The sequence below is a fragment of the Mixophyes fleayi genome, chromosome 9, assembly GCF_038048845.1.
Source record: "Mixophyes fleayi isolate aMixFle1 chromosome 9, aMixFle1.hap1, whole genome shotgun sequence".
In the NCBI taxonomy this organism is placed as follows: Eukaryota; Metazoa; Chordata; class Amphibia; order Anura; family Limnodynastidae; genus Mixophyes; species Mixophyes fleayi.
The window spans coordinates 129,886,250-129,907,462 of record NC_134410.1 but is presented as its reverse complement, the minus strand read 5'-3'; the positions used below and the strand labels follow the sequence as shown (position 1 = coordinate 129,907,462).

Here is a 21,213-nt window from a genome sequence, read left to right as displayed (position 1 = left end):
GACGGAGCGAGCGTTGAGTATGCGGCGTACAAGATTCTGCGCTTAGTTGCTGATTTTTCATCCTTTCAGCATTGAAAGTAATTGCATAAGCACAGAGCTCGATTTACCTTGATTAGTGCAGCACTTTCTACAAGTGTTTTAATTTGTTTTAGCTCAAATGGGTTGAGGCTCAGCCAAAGTAGTCGCTGAAGCGGCAGCGGAGAGGGGGGGGGGGGGCTGCGGAAGAGACGGGGGAGGTTAAAGTTTAGTTGGTGTAAGTCAAATTGAGGGAAGAAGGGCAGACGCTCATCTGACATGAATATAATATGATAGAATTGTCACTGCAGATAATACGCAGATTAATTTAAATTAATAGAATCATCCGCTTCCAGATACGTTTCAGGGAAATCCAGGAGCTGTTATTGCCAGATATTAAAATATCCAGCGGATTTCATGGACAAGACGGGTGAGATGTCGGAAAATTAAGTCCTGCGTCAAACTGCAAACAAAAAGGACATTTCATATGCAGAATTGTTCTCTAATAGGAGTAGGTGAAGGCCACAAGCGTGGGTCCGCAGATTAGGTGGCCTAGTTCCGAATCCTATGAATAGAACACACTCATTGTTCAGTGGTTAATGGACAGGTAGTGTATTAGTTACTAATGAGTAACGGAAGTACATTAGTACATTAGCCGTTGTGTGTGTGTGTGTGGGGGGGGGGGGGGGGGGTGATGTACTTGCATTAGGAGAGCGCTTCTCTTATAATATATCTGTGCTCTGGTGTTTATAGCCGCTCTTAGTCCTGCTTTTTCCTCCTGAACCGAGTGTCGTTGCAGCCAGTATGAAGCCTCTAATTATCACAGTCACCGGTAGTATGTCCTAGGTAATTCAATCCCAAATTCGTTAGTAATAAATGCTATATATGGTCCAAGCTATGGGATGTAAGGTCTCATACAAGACTAGGCAGCATGTATAAGTATACGATTGTATGTATATCATTGGGAAGCTGTCCTTCCAGGCTCAGCAGCCGATTGGTCCTTTTTAACTGAAGATTACCTGTCAAAGTTTTAACATGCAATTTGGGAACAAAATGGTTCCGGTTGTAGGTACCCGGATTATCTTCACTCGGTGGTAAACAGGGTTTACCCAACAGCAAGTGAAGAATATAATTTCGGATTAGCCACCACCTCGTGGACTGGGCAAAGGTCATACACCAGACTTGGCACTCTTCCTTTGACGATCCTTTATATCATCATCACCATTTATTTATATAGTGCCACTAATTCCGCAGCGCTGTACAGAGAACTCACTCACATCAGTCCCTGCCCCATTGGGGCTTACAGTCTAAATTCCCTAATATAGACACACACAAGCAGACACAGACTAGGGTCAATTTGTTAGCAGCCAATTAACCTACCAGTATGTTTTTGGAGTGTGGGAGGAAACCGGAGCACCCGGAGGAAACCCACGCAAACACGGGGAGAACATACAAACTCCTCACAGATAAGGCCATGGTCGGGAATTGAACTCATGACTCCAGTGCTGCGAGGCAGAAGTGCTAACCACTGAGCCACTCGGGTCTTATAATAGGGGTCTTCTGCTATTGCAGTATACCCAGTAAACTTTTAAAAAGAAAAGTAATTAGAATTAACATTAAGCCATTTGTGCAGCCACCTGAAATTTTCTGCCCTAAGCTTATGCCTTGTTTGCCAAACTGGTTGAATGAGTGGAAACATTGTTATCCAAGACATACATTATTGTACGAAGGAGAGGTCACAAGGACACTGGATAATAGTGGGTTCATTTATAAAACCTAGACTTCATTTTTAGTGAAAGAAACTGTAAGAAAGGACGACGGGAAAAATGTGGAAGACGTAGAGGGATTAAGCTGGGGGAGAAATGAGCAGGTTAAGATCCGCTTCCATAGATACTAACAGCACCTCTTCCCCCTCCATCCGTGATTTTAACGAACCGTTCATTTTTCGGCTCATATTTTGTGCTTTACATTTGTGCTGCCTGCACCTTGTATGATTTCTTTGGTCTGTAAATGTGTTGATCTGTCGACATTTGCAGTGAAATTCTTATAAAATGATAAAACTGCTCAAACTGATTAAAGAACGCCTGGATCCCATCTGTACGGCTGGCTCCTGAACACATTTATTATTTTTATATATTTTTTTTTTCTTTTCTGTCTTCAAGTATTTCAAACGCTGAACCTCCGAGACAAATAATGCTCAGGTTGCCCTGGCAACCACCAATTAAAATCTCTAATAGATAAAAGTAGGCGTTTTAAACAACGGTGGGGGGGGAGTGTGAGAGGCAAATAGACAGTTTCTTGTTACGGGGAAAAGATCTTTTTTATTCTTTCCTTCACATTTGTAAAAATAATCCTAGGTAGGTGCAATGCAATAAAGTTCTCTCCGTATTGGTACTATGCAGTATAGCTGCCAAAATACTCATTGTTGCTTAAGAATTAAGAGCACTCTTATTTTTTTAATTAACAGAACATTACAGTAAAGTGGCCCCGATTCTGCTGAGAGTGGGGGCAACTTGTGGGCCAAATCCATTCTCCCGAAGTGTCTAACGACTCAGAGATGATTTAATAGCCTTTAATCCTTCTTCCGAGATGAGAGTGCCGAGGGACGTGCTCTGATTGACAAGGCGACTGGGTGGGATAGGACACAGCCCCCTTTTAGCAAAAGTTTCTTCATCATGTAAGTTTCTGCACAGGCCCTCCCATGTGTGACACGCTGTCTTCACGCGTGGTCGGCCTGGAAACACGCTTTGACGCATAAGACGTCTCGTGCATGTATTTTCCAGATTACAGCTGGAGGAGTCAACCCGGTGCTGATCAGGCCGGGACTGTGTGCGATATGGGGACCCCAGGCTGCGTGTTTCCCTGTTATAGAGTGACCAGCGCATCCTGTCCTAGTCTGGTGCTGGCTGCGGGTTTTGTGGGAAGGGTAACAGAGGTTGAGCGGTCACGGCTGAAATGTCTCCCAACTGGTGTATCTGCACCAATGTGCACCTGTAATCGAGACATGATTATGTGAACGCATGTTTAATGTACGTGGCCTACGCTCGGCCACCCCTTTGTCTTCCGCCATTCTGCCTCTCTCCGCATAAGGAGTAGTAAGATGTGACATTGTCGTGGAAGTAATGAACGCCCATTGCAAAAAAAACCCCTCAAAACAGACGGATATGTTCGCCAACCCCAGCTGTACAGGGTGTCCTGTTTCTTCGACCATTTTTTGTACCCATCACCTGATGAAAAATGGTAAACGATAGCGCAGTTTTGTGTTTCTACAGTAAGGGTTAATGCATTGCGTTATCATTGGACATGAAAGCAGCGCAGTAGTGCTCTGTGCTACAATGTAACGTAAAAGAATCCCGTCTGCAACAACTAGCCAATAACTCATACAGTGTTTGTTAATGCGGATTTGTTTCTTGCGTCGGTTGCTTGTAAATAATTATATGGAAGATTTGCCATCGGTTTTCCGGTTATCGATAAGGTAAAGTGCGCACATAGATGAAATAACTGAACGCTGCGGGCTGCGATGTGTACGGCTTCCTGACGGTGATAATAAGGTCAAGGTCACTGCACAGAAGGTGCGAACAAATCCTCTCCTAGGTGTCTATTTATGATCCTTCGTTTTTTTCTGTAGAAACTTTTCAATCCTCATCGCATAGATGCGGATTGAAAAGTTTCTCATATGTATTAAAAATCAACACAGGAACAGCCGTTCCGAAAAACGGATGCTCCTGTGAAGTCTTACACTTACCTAACACTGGATTCTTCTTTTTTCCTCCCTCTGCAGTGCCGATCGTCCCTCTTTCAATCCCTGTGCGCATGCGCCGACCGGTAAACTCGGGCATGCGCACAGAGATCCGTGTCTGCAGGAACCTGAAGCATGTGATGGAGGGATCATGTGATCCCTCCACACATGCGCTGTGCAGCTCTGCTCGTCAGAGCAGCGCTGTTTTCAGTGTAAAGTTTCACTTATGTTATTGTACGCCAGCTTCAGATGGCGCCAGCTTCAGGGGGCGTACATTAACAAGTAAAAAAGAAATACTTCACCTGCCAGTCTTTAATACATAGCGTTACTGAGCACTCCCCATACATTGTTATGGGGAGTGCTCAGAAAACGCTAATGGGTGCAAAGCAGCAGATATCTCCGATATCTGCTGCTATGCTAGATTAATACATAGGGATTTTAACGGTAAAGCCCCGAAAACAACGTTTTCGGGGCTTTACAAGGGGGAAAAACTTTAATAAATAGACCCCCTAGTGAGTGTAAATAAATATACGAGTAGAATATATATTTCCTTAGAGTAATGTACAGGAATCTTGTTTGTGATGTCTGATACGTCGCTCGATGTGAACGAGGGGGATTTCATGATCCAACGTGACCTTGTAAATATTCTGCTTGTACAGATCAAATTCCTGATGATGATTTAAGGGATTATAAGAGATTTTGTTGCATTTCTCTAAACGCCACAAATAACAGACCGGCGAGAGACAACCTCCTAATAATTCACTTACGTGATTTTCAGTTTTTTATTCTGTTTAATGAATGATTTGTTATTTACACTGAAACGTTACACAATTGTTTTTATTAATAACGAGTGATTTTGGCCATGTAATCTGTAGACTCTTGCCTACTCCCGAATTTCAGCGAGTCCACCCGGCCGCCAGGCAGAGTAGGTCACCCTCTTTTACTCAACGACATGATTCGTTGTGAGTGATGTCATCATGACCTCATCCCCACTGTGCGATAACACAAATCACGCATTTCACAGCCTGGTGACAAGAAATGCATCGTTTCCCCGCACCCCCAACTTGTCCTTTCGGACCTCCCCTCCGGGATCTCTCAGATGACCTCGAATAATTAAAAAAAAATACTTTCAACTAGAGAAAAAAAATAAATTATTTTCGAATGTAAATAAGATTTTAACAATTTTTTTTTTTTTTGGGCAAAACACTAGTCCCAAAAAAAACCATGACTTGCACTGCAATGGATGATTAAAATGAGAGTAACACACTGCATCGTATAAATGGTCGGCTGCCCACCGCGCATTCCGATAAATGTGGGGACCGCCATGGAAATATCAGCGTCCTTGTCATGAAACCATTGTGTCGTTTATCCTTTTAAATATAGAGTAGTGTCTTCTAACCAGTGATACAAAGGCAGAATGTTGAAATGTTTTCCTGTCTGTTTCATTCCTTTGGAATCACTGTGCGCGAGAGTCCATTGTATCTCTCCGGGAGACCAGTCACGTCTCTTGCTGTCATCCGTTCACTCTGGTGGTCGACTGCAGATCATACTCTGCTATATAGATGTTTTTCCTAGAAAGCCCTGTACTTACCCCATGGCTGACCTCCAGATGCTGAACATATATATATATATATATATTACATACTGTGTGTTCAAGTGGTTTGCGGGACCGTTGGCTCTCAGGCACCTGGTAAGTAACCTCAGGATATAATAGACAACTGTGAGGTTGATGAGAAAAGGCCGTAGACCATCTCTGAATGTTATAATGATCTCTGCCAGATGACTGAGGATTCTCAGAACGAGCACCAGAAATAGAAATGTAATGACTTTTTCACAGGATGCAGATTATTGCTTCTTGGATGCTACATGTCGGGATAACCTTTTTTTTTATTATTTATTTATTTAAAGAAATTGTATACAAGGCAGTGGCTAATACAATATATATGTAAGGAAGCAATATTATATAGTGACTGAGATATTTGCAAGTTGGTATTTACAAAGGTTTATGACGTTTTAGAGCAGCAATACTATGAAAGGCTATAAGACGGCTGTTGGTATTTACCATTTTTCCTTGTTTTGTTTCTTCAGGCTGCTATCAATGATTTAGAATTCTGCAGTGTCATGTGACTACCATGGCAACCACAGTCGCATGGCACATGATTCAGTGATCTTGTATGTGGGAGTCCTTTAAATTATTAAAGACTTCATATATTAAAGTGGCTGGGCAACGTGGTGGCAACCATTTAAAGAACCGAACCAATAGTTATAAAAATGTGGTCTGTAGCATTTCAGAGACATGAGGCACAGAACACCTCGTGCCTCAGTGTTGTCACGGAATCACAGTGAATGTGTAGTCCTCCAAATGTCTGCCTCCGAGGTAAGTAGGCAACGAGGGTTCTTTAAAATGTTGCAAAACCTACATTGGTACTTACCAAATAATTTACCCACTTGGCCAGCGGAATAGCTGTTGGTGGAGAGACATGTTCATGGATACTGTATTAATAGTAACCGATATGCCAGCTACTGGTACACACAGCTTACACTCCTTCAGTAATGATAAGCTGGGGAGAACTGAGTCTTAAACAAAACTGCGCTCTCTGCTGGCGGACAAGTTATTATAATGTTTGCTGTGAATCGTACCATAGATGTTTCCTACCAGCTGGGATACTGCACGAGATTCCGTCTTCTGACAACAGCGCGTCGCTGGCAGCCAGAAATGTGCAAGATTAATGATGAAATAATAAGATTGTAATGAACCCAGACCATCCAGGACGGGCATTCTTGTGATTGCCATGGGGACGAGAGGCCTGCGAGGTCCGGTCCTGTCTGTATAATGAGGGCCTTCGCCAATACCACATTCTTCCGTTCTGCTGGTTCCTACTTCGTGTGCTGAATACATAAAGAATACAGAGGTAGCGTGTGGGGCTGTATCCGTGCAGTAACCAAGGGCTGAGACACAATAACTGGGTGTTATAAAATAACATACTGCAAATTACCCCACGTACAACCAGACATTGGTTTTAAACACACATATTAAGCTACAGTGGGCAATAGGCGGCCCCCTGAGGCTTCACCTGTGGCCCCCAGCTCCTTCCTGCTTTATTGTCATAGCGTGTAACACGTGTGTAAAATGCTGCTATGTTATTACAGATAGGTGTCTCTTTCTCAGATTAAATATATTGTTTTACCTTATTACTGAGATTAAGGGTAACGTGTGGCCCTTTGGAAGGTTAGAGGGCCGCCTATGTGGCCCTTGAAGTGTATCAGGTTGTCTATCACTGAGCTAGTCTGATCTAACTTCAATCTGATTGGTTGCTATGGGTAGTGGCCGATTGGTTGCTATGGGTAGTGGCCGATTGGTTGCTATGGGTTGTAGCCTATTGGTTGCTATGGCTTGTTGCCTATTGATTGCTATGGCTTGTTGCCTATTGATTGCTATGGGCAGTGGCACATTGGTTGCTATGGGTTGAGGGCTATTGGTTGTGGGCTATTGGTTGCTATGGGCAGTGGCACATTGGTTGCTATGGGTTGTGGGCTATTGGTTGCTATGGGTTGTGGGCTATTGGTTGCTATGGGCAGTGGCACATTGGTTGCTATGGGTTGTGGGCTATTGGTTGCTATGGGCAGTGGCACATTGGTTGCTATGGGTTGTGGGCTATTGGTTGCTATGGGTTGTGGGCTATTGGTTGCTATGGGTTGTGAGCTATTGGTTGCTATGGGCAGTGACACATTGGTGCAAATAACACAGCTGTAATATGTAAAATGTACTTGACAGGACAAGTGCAGGATAATTACAAGTTGTATTCCAAGTTCCCCTTCCTCCACAGTGTATAGACATTTTGATATGCTGCATATACTATATAAAGTACAAATAGGTGCAGAGGATATTCTAGAAATTACCCTCCCTTGCAGATAGGAGGCAGCAGAATTGCTTGTCCTGTCTTCTATTAAGTCAGTGAGGCACGAGGCACTTAGTGTATAGGCGACAGCTCCTAATGAGTCTTCAGATCCAACTATAAAAGGACATTTCTGGGAGAGTGATTCAGGATACATCCATCTCTGAGCAGCCTCTCTGGTTTAATTGTCAGGTTCATTACCAGGTATGAGAGGGGCCAGGACAGATGGCCAGGCTGTGTGACATTGCTACCCATCCAGTATAACGATGCCAATCTCTCCTGGCCTCAGTCTTAGGTCTCTGGCTGCGGGCAGCCGACGTCAACTGAAAAAGCTCAAATTTTAAAGTGGCTTTAAAAAGCATAAAACGTGACTTACACATGAATCTGGGAATGATTGCCGAGCTGTGTATTCCATGCTGTAGGGGGCTCACACGTGGTTCTGTCATTAATATTCATTAGAAAGAGCCTTGTGCATAGAAACAGGTCTTTACAGGGGTTTAGTGCCGAAATAACTATAAATGTAACAGAAGCCACTTTTCAGCACAGAAAAACAGGGACAGACATTTCTTTTCCCCATTTTCCTTCCTTGCACATGTTACAAATTGTTTAAGGCAAACAATCGACATCAGAAAAATAACAGCTTTTAACTTAGCTTCGATGCCATATGTCAGGCGCCAAGCCTACCCGGCTCATGAGATTTCAGTGTATTTTTGCTTTATATTATGAGTATACAACAGAAGGTGCATTTTTATTTTGTGTTATTTTGAGAAGGAGGGAGGGGGGGTTTATTGCTTTGGTTTTTATAATTCAAACAAACAATTTTTCAAGGGAGCCAACAGGACTAAGTGCACTTTTGGAGAGCCTGCCAGGTGGTTCTGTAAAACGCTGGGTGAGGCGCTTATCGTAGAGGAACACCTGGTGGGCTTCCGAGCTCTAACTCCAACATTCGTTGGCCGCCCACCAGATATAAGGCTTTGGATTCTGTAAGGGAACCTGGGAGATTTAGGAGCACTGCGTTGTATTCTTTATTCTATCTCGCTTGTCACCTCCACTTATCGAGGAGGGAGCTCCATACGTGTTTTGCAGAAGTGTCTGTAGAATTATTTATGAAAGACGGCAGAACCTGGGCACTTGGCACCGAGAACGTTTTCTCAGAATTCAGTTACAGAATTGAAGAGGGAATTAAAGTTTGCTGAACACTGATGCAACATCTAGTACTTCCAGTGATTGTTCTGCGTCCAACGCAGCTTTGTTCAGAGATGGAAGCATGAGTCCTCTTTTAAAGTTGGAGTGAAAAGGCCAGAGACCTCGAAACTGCTGGAATTAACATAACACGACCTTGTGGACTGTATTCTGCGTTGGTTCCCAGCGCCAATCAATGCGTCCTTTGTCCTGGTCGCTCTTGTCTGGTGGATAACATGTCGGGGTCAGGGGGGGATAAGAATAGTCGGGTTTAGATATCTGAGTTTGTGCTGCAAATAAACATAGGAAAAGACTTGTTAATGCCCAGGGCTAATCTTACTTATGGGGATCAATCTGTGCCTGTCTTTAGGAGATAATTTTAACTTGGAAAATTCCACTAGTCGAGGGCTCTAATAATTTAGAAATTAAATTGTGAAACGTGCAATGTGACCCAACGTTAGTAAAATTCACCCACATTACCTATTAGGTCCCTATTCCAATGTGGCCTGGGTACAACTTGGATACATGATCTGTAAGGTTCCAATATATCTACAGAATGTTCTTCGGTGCTAATGGACCCTTATTGTCACGGATCTATCACACTGTGAGCGATTAAACGTTCCCTAGAAAGCACTACGTAATATGTTGGTACTATGTAGATAACGGATAATTATAACTATGTACCTACCGACTCCATTTTGCTTTTGTTGACCCAAATAACCCTGTCCATATTGTTTTTCTCTTGGATAGTTGCGATAAATCTCCCACCACTGGCTAAAATATCCTCTTAATTCAACATAATATTATTGTGTATTTGTGTGAATGTTAGACCTTTTGCAAACTTTGTATCTATGTAAAATGATCTTTACCTTAATTAGTATTGCAAAGGCAGTCAAGGTTTGTGGATGAACACATAAATATTCTGCTACACTCGTTATAAGTGCCGCTCTTTGGCAATTTGGCCTTGAGAGGTGATTTCGGCCATTAAAGTTGTTTGACAACCTCATCTGTTACCTCTTCTGAATTTTGGCCCCTGATGGATGATCCGTCTCCTCCGCGTACCTTTAAAAATGTCCAATTCTACCCGACAGACACGTCAAGCATCATACGCTGCCCGGTCTTTCATTCTGTAGTACAGGATATAATGGTTGCGTGATTTCTGTCGCACTTATAACCGAATGACTTTCTGCAAATTAAATTGAGGCGTTGACCCCTTTTAATGAAAAACAAACATTGATAAAAGACTCCTTCGGCTTCCTGTCTGTTGAATCCCCAATTTCTGTTCTCCAGCCTTTTCCCACTGTCCTCGTCTTCCCGCATCTCGCACAGGTAGCCTTTAGCCGCGGAGCAGACATCCTCTCCTACCTGCAGAATCCTAACCCCCATTAGTACATGACCACAACGCAGGTTCTCCACAGACTGAGGCAGATTGGTCCGTTCACAAACTATGCCATTACCGGCAGCCCTGCTGAAAAGTGCTTTGTCTCTTAAAGACGCTGACAGATATTTTGCGGTGAGCCGCCTGCCACTCTGTTTTAATTAAGGCACTTCTCCGTCTGTCAGATGGAGGTTACTGTTAAAGACGGACTGATAACAAAGTATTGACGCACTGTCTGCTGGGACTAATTTATTTATTGAAGTCTGTTAGGATCTTTCTGCTATGGAACGGCTGTGCTGTCTGCTAGAAAGGGATTAGAGAGAAGGGAAGACGATAAATCTGTCCCCTGGTCTATAAACGAGGGGGGGGGTGAAATTTTCTCATCTTTCCCTGTTATTTTATATGGAAAGTGGTTCAGAAAATTAGATGTTTCCATCCACGGTAACGATGGCTCCGAATGGGTTACTTTCTAGAACACACGTCCGGTGTAGAGATCTGGTCTAGACTATATTGTAGGTTAGGCAATCCTTGGGCTACACAATAATTATTCGTATTACTATATATAATTACTATATAATGCATGCTTATTAATGAATTGTATTACTGCAATGTGGTCAGGAACTGGCTGAGAGCAGATTATAATTCTCTGGTTATTACCTGCGCTCCAGACTGACCTTTTAAATGCAATAAATTAATCAAGATCCTGGCTCGCTGTGAGATTAGGCGCTTTCAGGATCCGTCTAGTAATACAGGTTATGATGTGTAAATCTCGGTTGGTACAGGGGTCTCAGGTAGGAAGGGGTTAACATTAAAGCGTATCTGTCACTCAAGGATTGAGTCAATCAAATCGCTAGGAATTAAGGACATCACTGAGGCGTGAAATGCACATTTAATCGTCTCCATGAATGTTCCTTACCTCCCAACCTTTATAAAGGAAAAATCAGGATAGTATAAGTCACACCCTGCGGTCCACCCCAAATTCTGCCACGGATACACCCCACCTCCACCCGCTTCCGTGCAGGCTCCACTCCTTTTAAAGTCCGTGAATCAGGACTGTCCCACCAAAATCGGAAGAGCTGGGGGGGTTGTAAATTATGTTTTTTACCCACATAATAGCTGTCTCCTCTGTATCTAGGTGACAGGTAAGATTTATTGACAAAGTTGTCAGCGGGTGCTACATGTAACAGCCTGTTATTGTCTCTCCAGTGTGACCAGTACAAGAAGGGGATTATTTCTGGTTCCGCTTGCAAGGATTTGTGCGATGACCACGCCCTGGTCTTCCATCAGTGCCTGTCCTCCTCGCCCACCCAACAGGTATGTACTTTATCTATCAGTAGCACAGTAAGCGTGTTCATATGTAATGAAGGGCAGCCAACTCCGGGCAAATTTGATAGGATATTTATTGGACATGTTGGTAAATAAGGGGGGGGGGGGGGGATGACCATTATTGATGTGTGTCAGGGATAAGCCCCTCTAGCTACTCCCTGATTTAATATCTTATTATATATTCCAACAGTCATACAATATATCACCTCTATTTTGTCAGGAAACCGCTCCTGATCCCCTTTATCTGTCACAAACCGCCCTCTGCGCACTCATGACTTGGAAGCTTACTGTAAAGGAACACACAGGATTCCAGGCCAAATTTCACAGTCGCCTCTCTCTCAGGCTACAGATTTACTGGTCCCTTTCCCACCACAGACACCCGCTTTCACACCTCTCAGCAAACTGCCACCAGCTACGTATAAGGCCCGTAGCAAACCTATGACTTAATTATCCAATTGCGCACATTCAGTGCTCTGGTACCCTTCACACTCTGGTTTCTAAATAGTTAACCCCAGCCAAGCAATCTGTCTCTTCTACACAGGTAATGGATTCGTTCAGAGCAATAAGGATAGAACTATTAAATTTTAAGATTTAATATACAAAAGGTACAATGCTTCCAGAGAATAAAAACAATTAGATAAAGATTTGACATACAAATAAAAAATTGCAAATAGTTATGAAAACAAATGGGATGAAAGTACAGAGCATAATTTACAGACAAAAATCTGTATGCCTGGGGCTAGGCAGAAGAAATGGACAGTCCTTCAATTAGGTTGATCCCCAAGAAACTGTCAATTTCTTGTAACTTGTCTCAGATTTTTAAAGACACCTTTCCCCATCTCCAGGGGGGGGTTGTGGTCTGTGACACTTTTTACATTCACCGTTTGCATGTTGCCTGATTTACTATCCAATTCTACTATGTGACCTAAGTTTTCTGTGGAGCGTCACACAGACCCAATTTTATTATTAATAGATCCCCTATGAATTTACTCATCAATTGATACCAAACAGGCCTAGTTACAGGGTATCAGTTGAGCTTATACTCATTTCCTCAACTTCTTGGTGTGGCAGAATTCTTAATTTGGCATATGAGCTGCCCTTCATCATGCTATTGAGGAATATGTGGTTGATCACTGTTTTATTTTATTTTAAGTGGCATATTTGAAAACTGAATTATTTCTATCCATATAAAATATAGCCAAGTCAGCACATGGTCTCCTTGAGCCAGACACTATGCTGAGCAGTTCCTAAAAGTCTATTCAGGTGTCAAAACACCATCCTAGGCCAGGATATAACTCACCGCAGGGGCCTTTGAAGCTGCTACAGGTGACACAGCTATCTTCTAACACTGGGATGTGTAGAGCCAATGAGTACACATACAACAGACTCTCTGGCTTCACATTTTACATTTTAGTAACTCAATTTGTCAATGGATTCATTTGATATATTACACTGCAGTTATGATTTAGGCCTTATTCCCCACAATTATGTGATGGGTTAACCCTTATAACCGTAATTCCTCTATGATAACGACAATGTGTGTGCGTCATCTACGTGAAGTCCGAGGTGCTTTAAAGCTGATTCGTTCAGTTCAGCCACACGTGTGTGTCCAAATTGTACACCGATCTGCTGCTTGGATCAGCTACGTGACCATCGAGCTGGTTGTTCTACTTATTTACATACTAGTCCTATTTTGCATGATATACTGAAGGGGGAAGGAGTCTGTGTAGCACCCTGGAGTCATCTGATTGGATGACCTGCAGATCTTGTCTAGTTAGATGAATCTTTGAAGCAGTATAGAGACCACAAACCAGGACCTGGAGAATTAGATGTGGTGGGTTGTAGGTTGTTGTACAGTGTAACAAAATCCCGGTCAGGACATTATCACGTTTCTCTCGCCTGCAGGTCTACAGGGGGTTATGGCGGGAGAGAGAAGTCATCATTAAATGCGGCGTGGAGGAGAATATAAAGGTGGAGAGTAACCCAGATGCCCCTCCTCGGAGGGAGCTCGTTCTCTTCGACAAACCCACCAGAGGAACCTCCATGGACGAGTTCAAGGAGATGCTGCTCAACTTCTTAAAAGTGAGTACAGAGGCTTCAAGTATTTAATATCTCTGAAGACAGGGGCTGGATGCAAGTGTTATAATTATATGGTTGTAGAGCAATAATAATGGTCAGATACAACTATTATTACTTCGCGTTTATATAGCGCTAACATATTACACAGCGCTTTACAATATGAGAAAATTGCAGCCGAAACTGTAAATAAACACTGAGGGGCAGATTCGGTTCAGCTGGAGGTGCCGCAGGACATCGCCTCTATGTTCGGATGCGCCTATTACGCTAAGAACTCTTGTCTCGTTTTTCTGAGCACTTTTAAGGGACAGGAGGAAAAAAACCAGCGTAAATTTATGTAAAAACTCTGCAATGTGACTTCGCGAACTGTGTCGGAGACGCATTGCGTCACTTTGCGCTGAATTGAATCTGCCCGAGACAAGAGGTATAATATAGCAGACCCTGGGCAGAAGAGCTTGTAATCTAACGTTAAAAGGAAATGCATCAAATCTGCTTGTTTTCTGGGCATGTACAAATTTGCGGATTATACGCTACGTAAAAGTGCGTACGTCAACCCAACATCAGGCCCAATGTAGGGATTAGCGGAGGGGTAACATGGGGCGTATTGTCAACTGTGTGGGACTATAGCCGACGCAAGTCCAGAAATAAATGACTTCATCCCAAGATCTGTAATAAGTTGCAGAGTATAAGAAATGATTGAATTCAGCGGAGTCTTAGTGGGATGTAATGTGCAATATTCATGTACTTATTCCGGTGAACACCTTACAACAAAAATCTATTGCTTCCAAAAATAATAATAGTTATTCCCAATTATAATCAACGCATTAAATTCATGTCCGCATTTACGTCAATTACAGCAAAATAAAAAAAGATTTGTTTTTGGGACCAACGGTCTTACCCCCACATAGTACAATGTCCGCAGGTAAAGATCACTTTGCGGTTTCTTCATTCGAATCCCTGGCTCGCACGGCAGGGAAAGTCCTGGAACAATGCGCTTGGAGCTATTATTAGTATTTATTATTCTTAACTTGTATTTATCTGGCGCCAGAAACTCTGAAAATGTGCAGAAACAGATGTTTGTTTCATTGTCCAACTTTCCCAGGAATGCGAATTGCCATTTAATTAGTACGACTCACTGAATGTTTGCAGTTTACACACACAAATGTGTCCCATAGATTGTAAGCTTATGAGCAGGCCCTCTTACCTCGCTGTATGTATTACCCAATATTGTTTTATTACTGTGTTTGTTCCCAAATGTAAAGCGCTACGAAATTTGCTGGCGCTATAATATATATATATATATATATATATATATATATATATATATATATATATATATATATATATATATCACAGAACGTGTGCTACAGCGCCACCTTGTGAAACATCAGCCACCAGGACATGTCAGTTGCATGATCCATTGTTCTCAGTAACAGAATGGTTCTCTCTCTACCTTAGCTGTTAATGGATACATATTAAAACTGTAAATTCTATAATAAATTGGCTGCATTGATGTGCTTGTATGACTGCAAAAGAATTCTGATTTTCCACGATGTGTAAACAATAAATACTTCTCTTTGTTCCCCTACAGGCTAATTTGGGAGACCAGACATCCCTCTCAGCTTTGGTCAGCAGGATTTTAACCATGGCGGATGTTAACGAGGACGGAAAAGTTTCTCTGGCAGAAGCGAAATCGATCTGGGCGTTGCTGCAGCTGAACGAGTTCCTCCTCATCTTGTCCTTGCACGAGAAAGAGCACACGTCTCAACTGCTGGGTCACTGCGGGGACCTTTACGTCACAGAGAAGATCCCTCACGATTCTCTCTACGGCACCCAGATCCCCAGCTTCTTGCAGAACTTCCTGCCTTCTCCTGTACACAGGGTCGTCCACCAGTGGTTTGCTCCTGCCTGGCCGAGAAGAGCCAAGATTGCCATCGGCCTGTTGGAGTTTGTGGAGGAGATCTTCCACGGGACTTACGGAAGTTTCTTTGTTTGTGAAACGAGCTTCAAAAACATTGGGTACAACGAAAAGTATGATTTCAAAGTGGTGGACCTGAGGAAGGTGGCCACCGAAATGACTATCAAGGGGTTCCTTAAGGGCCGGCACTGCGAGCACAACTCGGACTGCACCTTCGGTAGAGACTGCACCGCCGCTTGCGACAAACTCATGAAACAGTGTAAAAATGACGTTATCCAGCCCAACCTGGCCAAAGCCTGCAAGCTGCTGCAGGAATACCTGCTGTATGGCTCTCCTTCGGACTTAAAGGAAGAGTTGCAGAAGCAGCTCCGGACTTGCATGACTCTTAGCGGGCTGGCCAGTCAGATGGAGGTCCACCACTCGCTCGTATTAAACAACCTAAAGACTTTGCTTTGGAAAAAGATCTCAAACACCAAATATTCCTAACTGGATACAAAAGATGCATTAGTTGGTTTTCTTTCCAAAATTACATTTAGCCAACATCCTTCCTCCACGCCGCCGCCAGCTGAGAAGCGGACTGCAACGGCATAAAAGGTCCAGGCCAGCTATATTATCACGTCTGCAGGCAGATCCATGGAGCCTACATCTGCTGTATTTGGCGATACCGTCTCCAACACTTTACATGTAAATAAAAGGCTTTTATGTGACGTGTCCTCGTCTTTGATCCCCCCGAGTCCGTCTTAGCAGAGAACAGGATCTTTTCTTTAAGTACAGTGGAAGTTGCTCAACCAATTTATAGGCTCATAACAGGTGCTTGAAAGGGTGGGGTTATCCTAATAGGAACAAACACACAGAGAGATCCCCCAGCACACTGCTATAGCCAGCAACAGATCTGCCATTTCTACTGTAGATAAAAATGCAAAAGTCTTAGTTGCACACATTTGCAAATGTATGTTAAAGCCATCCTGCCACTCCACGGCGCTTTTGCTAATAGGGTGGTCCTAACTCTAAACAATGAGTCCCATATATTTGGGCCATACATATATCTTTATTTATATTTTTAAATTGAGAGCTAACTTACCAAAGAGGTTCCCCAGAAGCCTCCAAATAGCAATCCAATGTCAGCACCCCCCCCCTCAGCTACTGACACCAACATGCCTCTCAGACAAATAAAGAAGTGGAAGTTGCTCAAATCAATTTATAGGCTATAACAGGTGCATGAAAGGGTGAGGTTATCCTAAAAGGAACAAACACAGAGAGATCCCCCCCAGCACACTGCTATAGCCAGCAACAGATCTGCTATTTCTACTGTACATAAAAATGCAAAAGTCTCAGTTTATCTACACAATGAGAGTCCCATATATTTGGGTCATACATATGTCTTTTTAAATTGAGAGCCAACTTACCAAAGAGATTCCCCAGAAAACTCCAAACAGCAATTCAGCACCAGTACCCCCTCTCAGCTACTGCCACCAACATGCCTCTCAGACATCTTCTGCTGGCTATAGCAGTGTGCTGAGGGGAATTTTTTTGTGTGTTTGTTTCTTTTCTTTAAGTGCCTGTGCCAAGATTACATTTAACCTAAACACATATGTGCCCTGTACGATAGCTTAAGACCAGGTTCTTTCATACAAGTGCGACCTCATTTTGTTAATACATTTTTCCTTATCGTGGGTAACATTCATTTTCCCAGGTTGCAGCCAACGAACGTGATTCTTATCGTAACCACTTGAAATGATTTCTATAGCAACCTTGAAAGGCGGCCGAGGGTAGAGCTGAAAGGGAAGCAATTCATAACCCGCTCGGGTACCTGAGAAAGCCGGTTAGACATTGAAACGCAGCTCGAGACCACTCAAGCAGAGGATTTGACGTCATGGAACAGGTTACTCTATAATAACTGCGCCGTGTCAAGCAGCCTCTGGAGAGTGCACAAGGAGCCTGACCCAGGAAATAATGTCGCTGGATGTCTGGTCTGCCGTATTTATAATAGTAATTAATAGACTTCCTGCCCAATCTAGAAGGGTAACACCAGCTATCCTAATTTAACATAACCAGAAACTAATCTTTGAAAAGGTCGCCACCTAGTGGTCATACAGAAACTGCCGAAAACAAATGACAGGCTACACTTGTGATAGCTCTCTGCGTACATAGTGCATGCAACATGCAAGGACCATACACAGCCGCCAGGACAGGTTATGCTTCTGTCACATTCTTGTGCCCCCATTGATTTCAAGTGTAGAGGTACTAATAACAATCACATAATTCCCACACGTTATCCTACGATACTGGTCAAATGTAATCTAACCTTAACTACCAAACATGGGCTAGATTCTAAGAAAATATGCCGAAATAAACCCTCATTTTATTAAATTTTAACCAAAAACAGGTGCATGTCTAATATGGTTTAAATCAAATGCATTTATTAAAAGGTAAGAACGAACTGTGTTGCTATTGTGCCCTCTAGTGGCTGAATAATATATTGCATGTGTATCACATTAAGTTGCATTAACAGTTGTAAATCCGTATTTGGTTTGGCAAGTAAAATAAAACCAGGCCAAGAAACAATTACTTATCACAGCCACATACAGTACATATATAAAAGTGTCTGTACGATGACTATTTTTTTGCTACTAATGTTAAAATGTAAACTTGTAACTGCTTCTGTGGTTTTATCCAGAAATCATACAATTATGGCAAACTGGATGTATTACTATTAACCTTTATTTACAGGGCGCCACATGAGGTCCACAGCGCCGTACAGAGAGCAAACAACAAGACAGTACATGTATAACAGTACAATACAGTACACAAATAACACAACTCTCAACATAGCCTGGATGTACAATGGGGTGCAAGGGATATATTCAGCGCAGGATGAAACCTGTGCCCATTAGTGTGGGCACAACTAACAGGTTTAGAGCAAATGAAAGAGGTGCGAAGACAGTTTATCTAAATAAACTTGTATTGCAGATTATGTGTCCATTTAACAGATATGTCCCTGCTGGTTTGCACTTTAAATAATGTGTAAAATTAGTCCGTTACTATGATGTACACAACACAAATAGCCATTCATATCCCCCTCTGCCTGGCACCTTTACACACGCCCCATCACCCCTTCTTACCCTTTTCTCCACCAGTCAAAGCACAGAAACAAAGATTTCCAACAGTAGCTCCTGCACTGTGTACCATGTGACCGCTACAGTCACATGACCTGGTGATGTCACAGTGACCGGGATGTGGCCACTAACCTACATTGGAGAAACGGTGCAGGCAGCCTGTGCGGTCCGTGTACAGCTGCTACATCGCATAGTACTCACGGTGGGGGCGACATTCATTCATAGAATATTGTACGACAAGCTGCCCCCTCATTACAAGCTGTAGTACAATATTCTATGAATGAATGATGATCCTGCAGGGTGTCCTGTGATGTAGCAGCTGTGCACGGACCACAGAGGCTGCCTGCACAACATTCACCCTGGACCACCTGGGTTAAAAAAAATAAGCAAAAACCAAAACTGGTGGTCTGCAGTGTGGGTCTAGGCCCCATACTCTAGTACCCCTCTGCTGGCAGCCATGGGTGCAGAGTAGCAATTTTTTATTTATTTTACTTTTTAGAGCTCCATAAATGAATCTTGGGACGCCTGGTAATACAAGTTACAAACCACACACAAATATTAGTGCTGGGGTCACGCACCTGGTTATCATCATACCCAACGGTGAGAAACATTCTACCATCTCCATGGCAACCAGTCCAGCCGTAGCCTCTGTAGGAAATAACGTATCCAATAATTCGCAGTGTGCGAAGTTATGTATGAAAGTGCTGCACGTTGTGTCTTCTGATTGTTTTTTTATACAACAGTGAAATCAATTAGTGTTAGTATGGCAATGTGCAGATCACAACCTTGCAGTTGTCAGAGGGTGGAGCTGAGGCTTTGCGGCTGTTTTAGGCTTATGAAGATATGTTCTCAGCGATTTTACCACCTCTATACGGCCGCTCTCCGCGCTGTGGAATAAACACATTTTCCTGCCCGCTCCTGTGAGTGAATCTCATTAAAATTCTTTTAGGACAAGCGCTTCTATTAGGCGCTGACTTTTACCAATTAATTGCTCCATTCTCCAGCCAGCAGCAGGCGCTGGGCTAATGGCACCTTTACCCCCAATAATGCTCATTTAATGAGGACATTTTCCAACGCTCACAAGTGGCTGAGTCTGTCAGGCTATTAATCTTTGCAGGAGCTCAGAAAATTCACAGCATCAAACAAACAATCATTCCGGGGTAATCAGCGACGTAAATCACCCAGCCGGCTGCCGCCAAATCCGGTGACTGAACGTTTCTAGCGTCTCCATCCCAAGCGATGAAATAATAATGCCCGGTTTATAATATTATGAGGTTACGTCTTACTCAGCCTTGTCAAACTGACAATTAATGCTTGGTGTAGATACTGGTCATGCTTTGGGCATTGTATTTTAATTCCATTGTTAGGGCCAGTTCAGCTCACACTGTCTCCTGTGCTACATAGGAGACAGCGGATCATAGGACATCTAAATCATTTGTAGCAAGTTTACACCACGGTTTATAATCACCCTAAACCCCTCCGTCCATCTTTTGCCATCATTACACCGTATACAGGTCTTGATTTCAACCTTACCCCACCCACCTGGATAATTACCAAACTGGGGGGGACGTTAGTAGATTTACTAAAGTCTACGGTTTATCAACGCTGGATAGACCAGTGCTCACCTCCAACCAACTGGGCCAAAATATAAAGTTTGTTTGGTTTGTTAATTTCCTCGTCTGATGGATCGTTGGAGGAGACCCATGACGATGGGGTTAAACATACATATTACACACCCCAAATAGCACTTATTGCATAGGCGGGGGGACTACTTTGTAATTACTTTGGCTTAGGGGCGCCTTAAAAATAAATTATGGAGACCCTCAGGGTGTCAAACTAGGATGCACTGGTATACAGCATTGTGATAAAGGGGTCATTAATAGCGCAAGGATACCAATATAGGATCATAGATCCCTATAAATTAAGCAATGCTTTCTGCAGAAGAGAGAACAGTTTGGGCACTTGTAAAACAGTTTACTTTTGTGCTCAATTTGTACCAAAGATGTTGCCATCAAGACAATATTTGTTTTGTGTCAAACTGCCCCGGCCCCCCTCCCCCTCCCACTGCGCCGGCCCCCCTCCCCCCCTCCCCGCTACCAGATTCCAAAGTCAGGTGTAACCAGTGCAAGTGGAGAGATGTATATTTAATTACAACCAATATCCTACGTTGCTCGGGTGAGAATTAACATTTATCCCACACAATGGAGTTTAGGACAACACTGAGAAACCTACCAGACCTGGGGAGTCTTCACCAAGAGGCAGCAACACATTTAAACCAAAACAGAGCAAAAATTACGAATACAACTGAAAATTCCTGGACTTCTGGACGATCCAGCAACATGAGTGAGCTCCAGACCAAATGCTTCCCACAATGCCTCTAGTGATAGTTATAATTAGACAACAGTTGGCTTCTAACTTCAGAATCTATCCGGGGCTGTAATACAGAAGCTGCACCCTGCAAGTGTAGACAGATGGAACATGTACAATCAGAGACATCACCAAGGTCCGTACTACGTGGTAAGGAGACAGATTTAACACATTACATGTCAAACAGAACAAGAGGGTTT

General features: G+C 43.1%; 1 protein-coding gene across 5 annotated transcripts in view; it reads left to right on the top strand.

Annotated features, from left to right (window-relative positions):
• Positions 1-16,237, top strand: part of DIPK1B (divergent protein kinase domain 1B) — a 66,710-nt gene extending 50,473 nt beyond the window's left edge. For all 5 annotated transcript variants that reach the window (XM_075185742.1, XM_075185739.1, XM_075185740.1 and 2 more), the window contains exons 4-6: positions 11,417-11,524; positions 13,442-13,618; positions 15,204-16,237. In XM_075185742.1, the coding sequence (XP_075041843.1) occupies positions 11,417-11,524; positions 13,442-13,618; positions 15,204-16,016 (1,098 nt within the window). In that variant the 3' untranslated portion in view covers positions 16,017-16,237. The remainder of the gene's footprint in view (positions 1-11,416; positions 11,525-13,441; positions 13,619-15,203) is intronic.
• Positions 16,238-21,213: the final 4,976 nt, after the last annotated feature.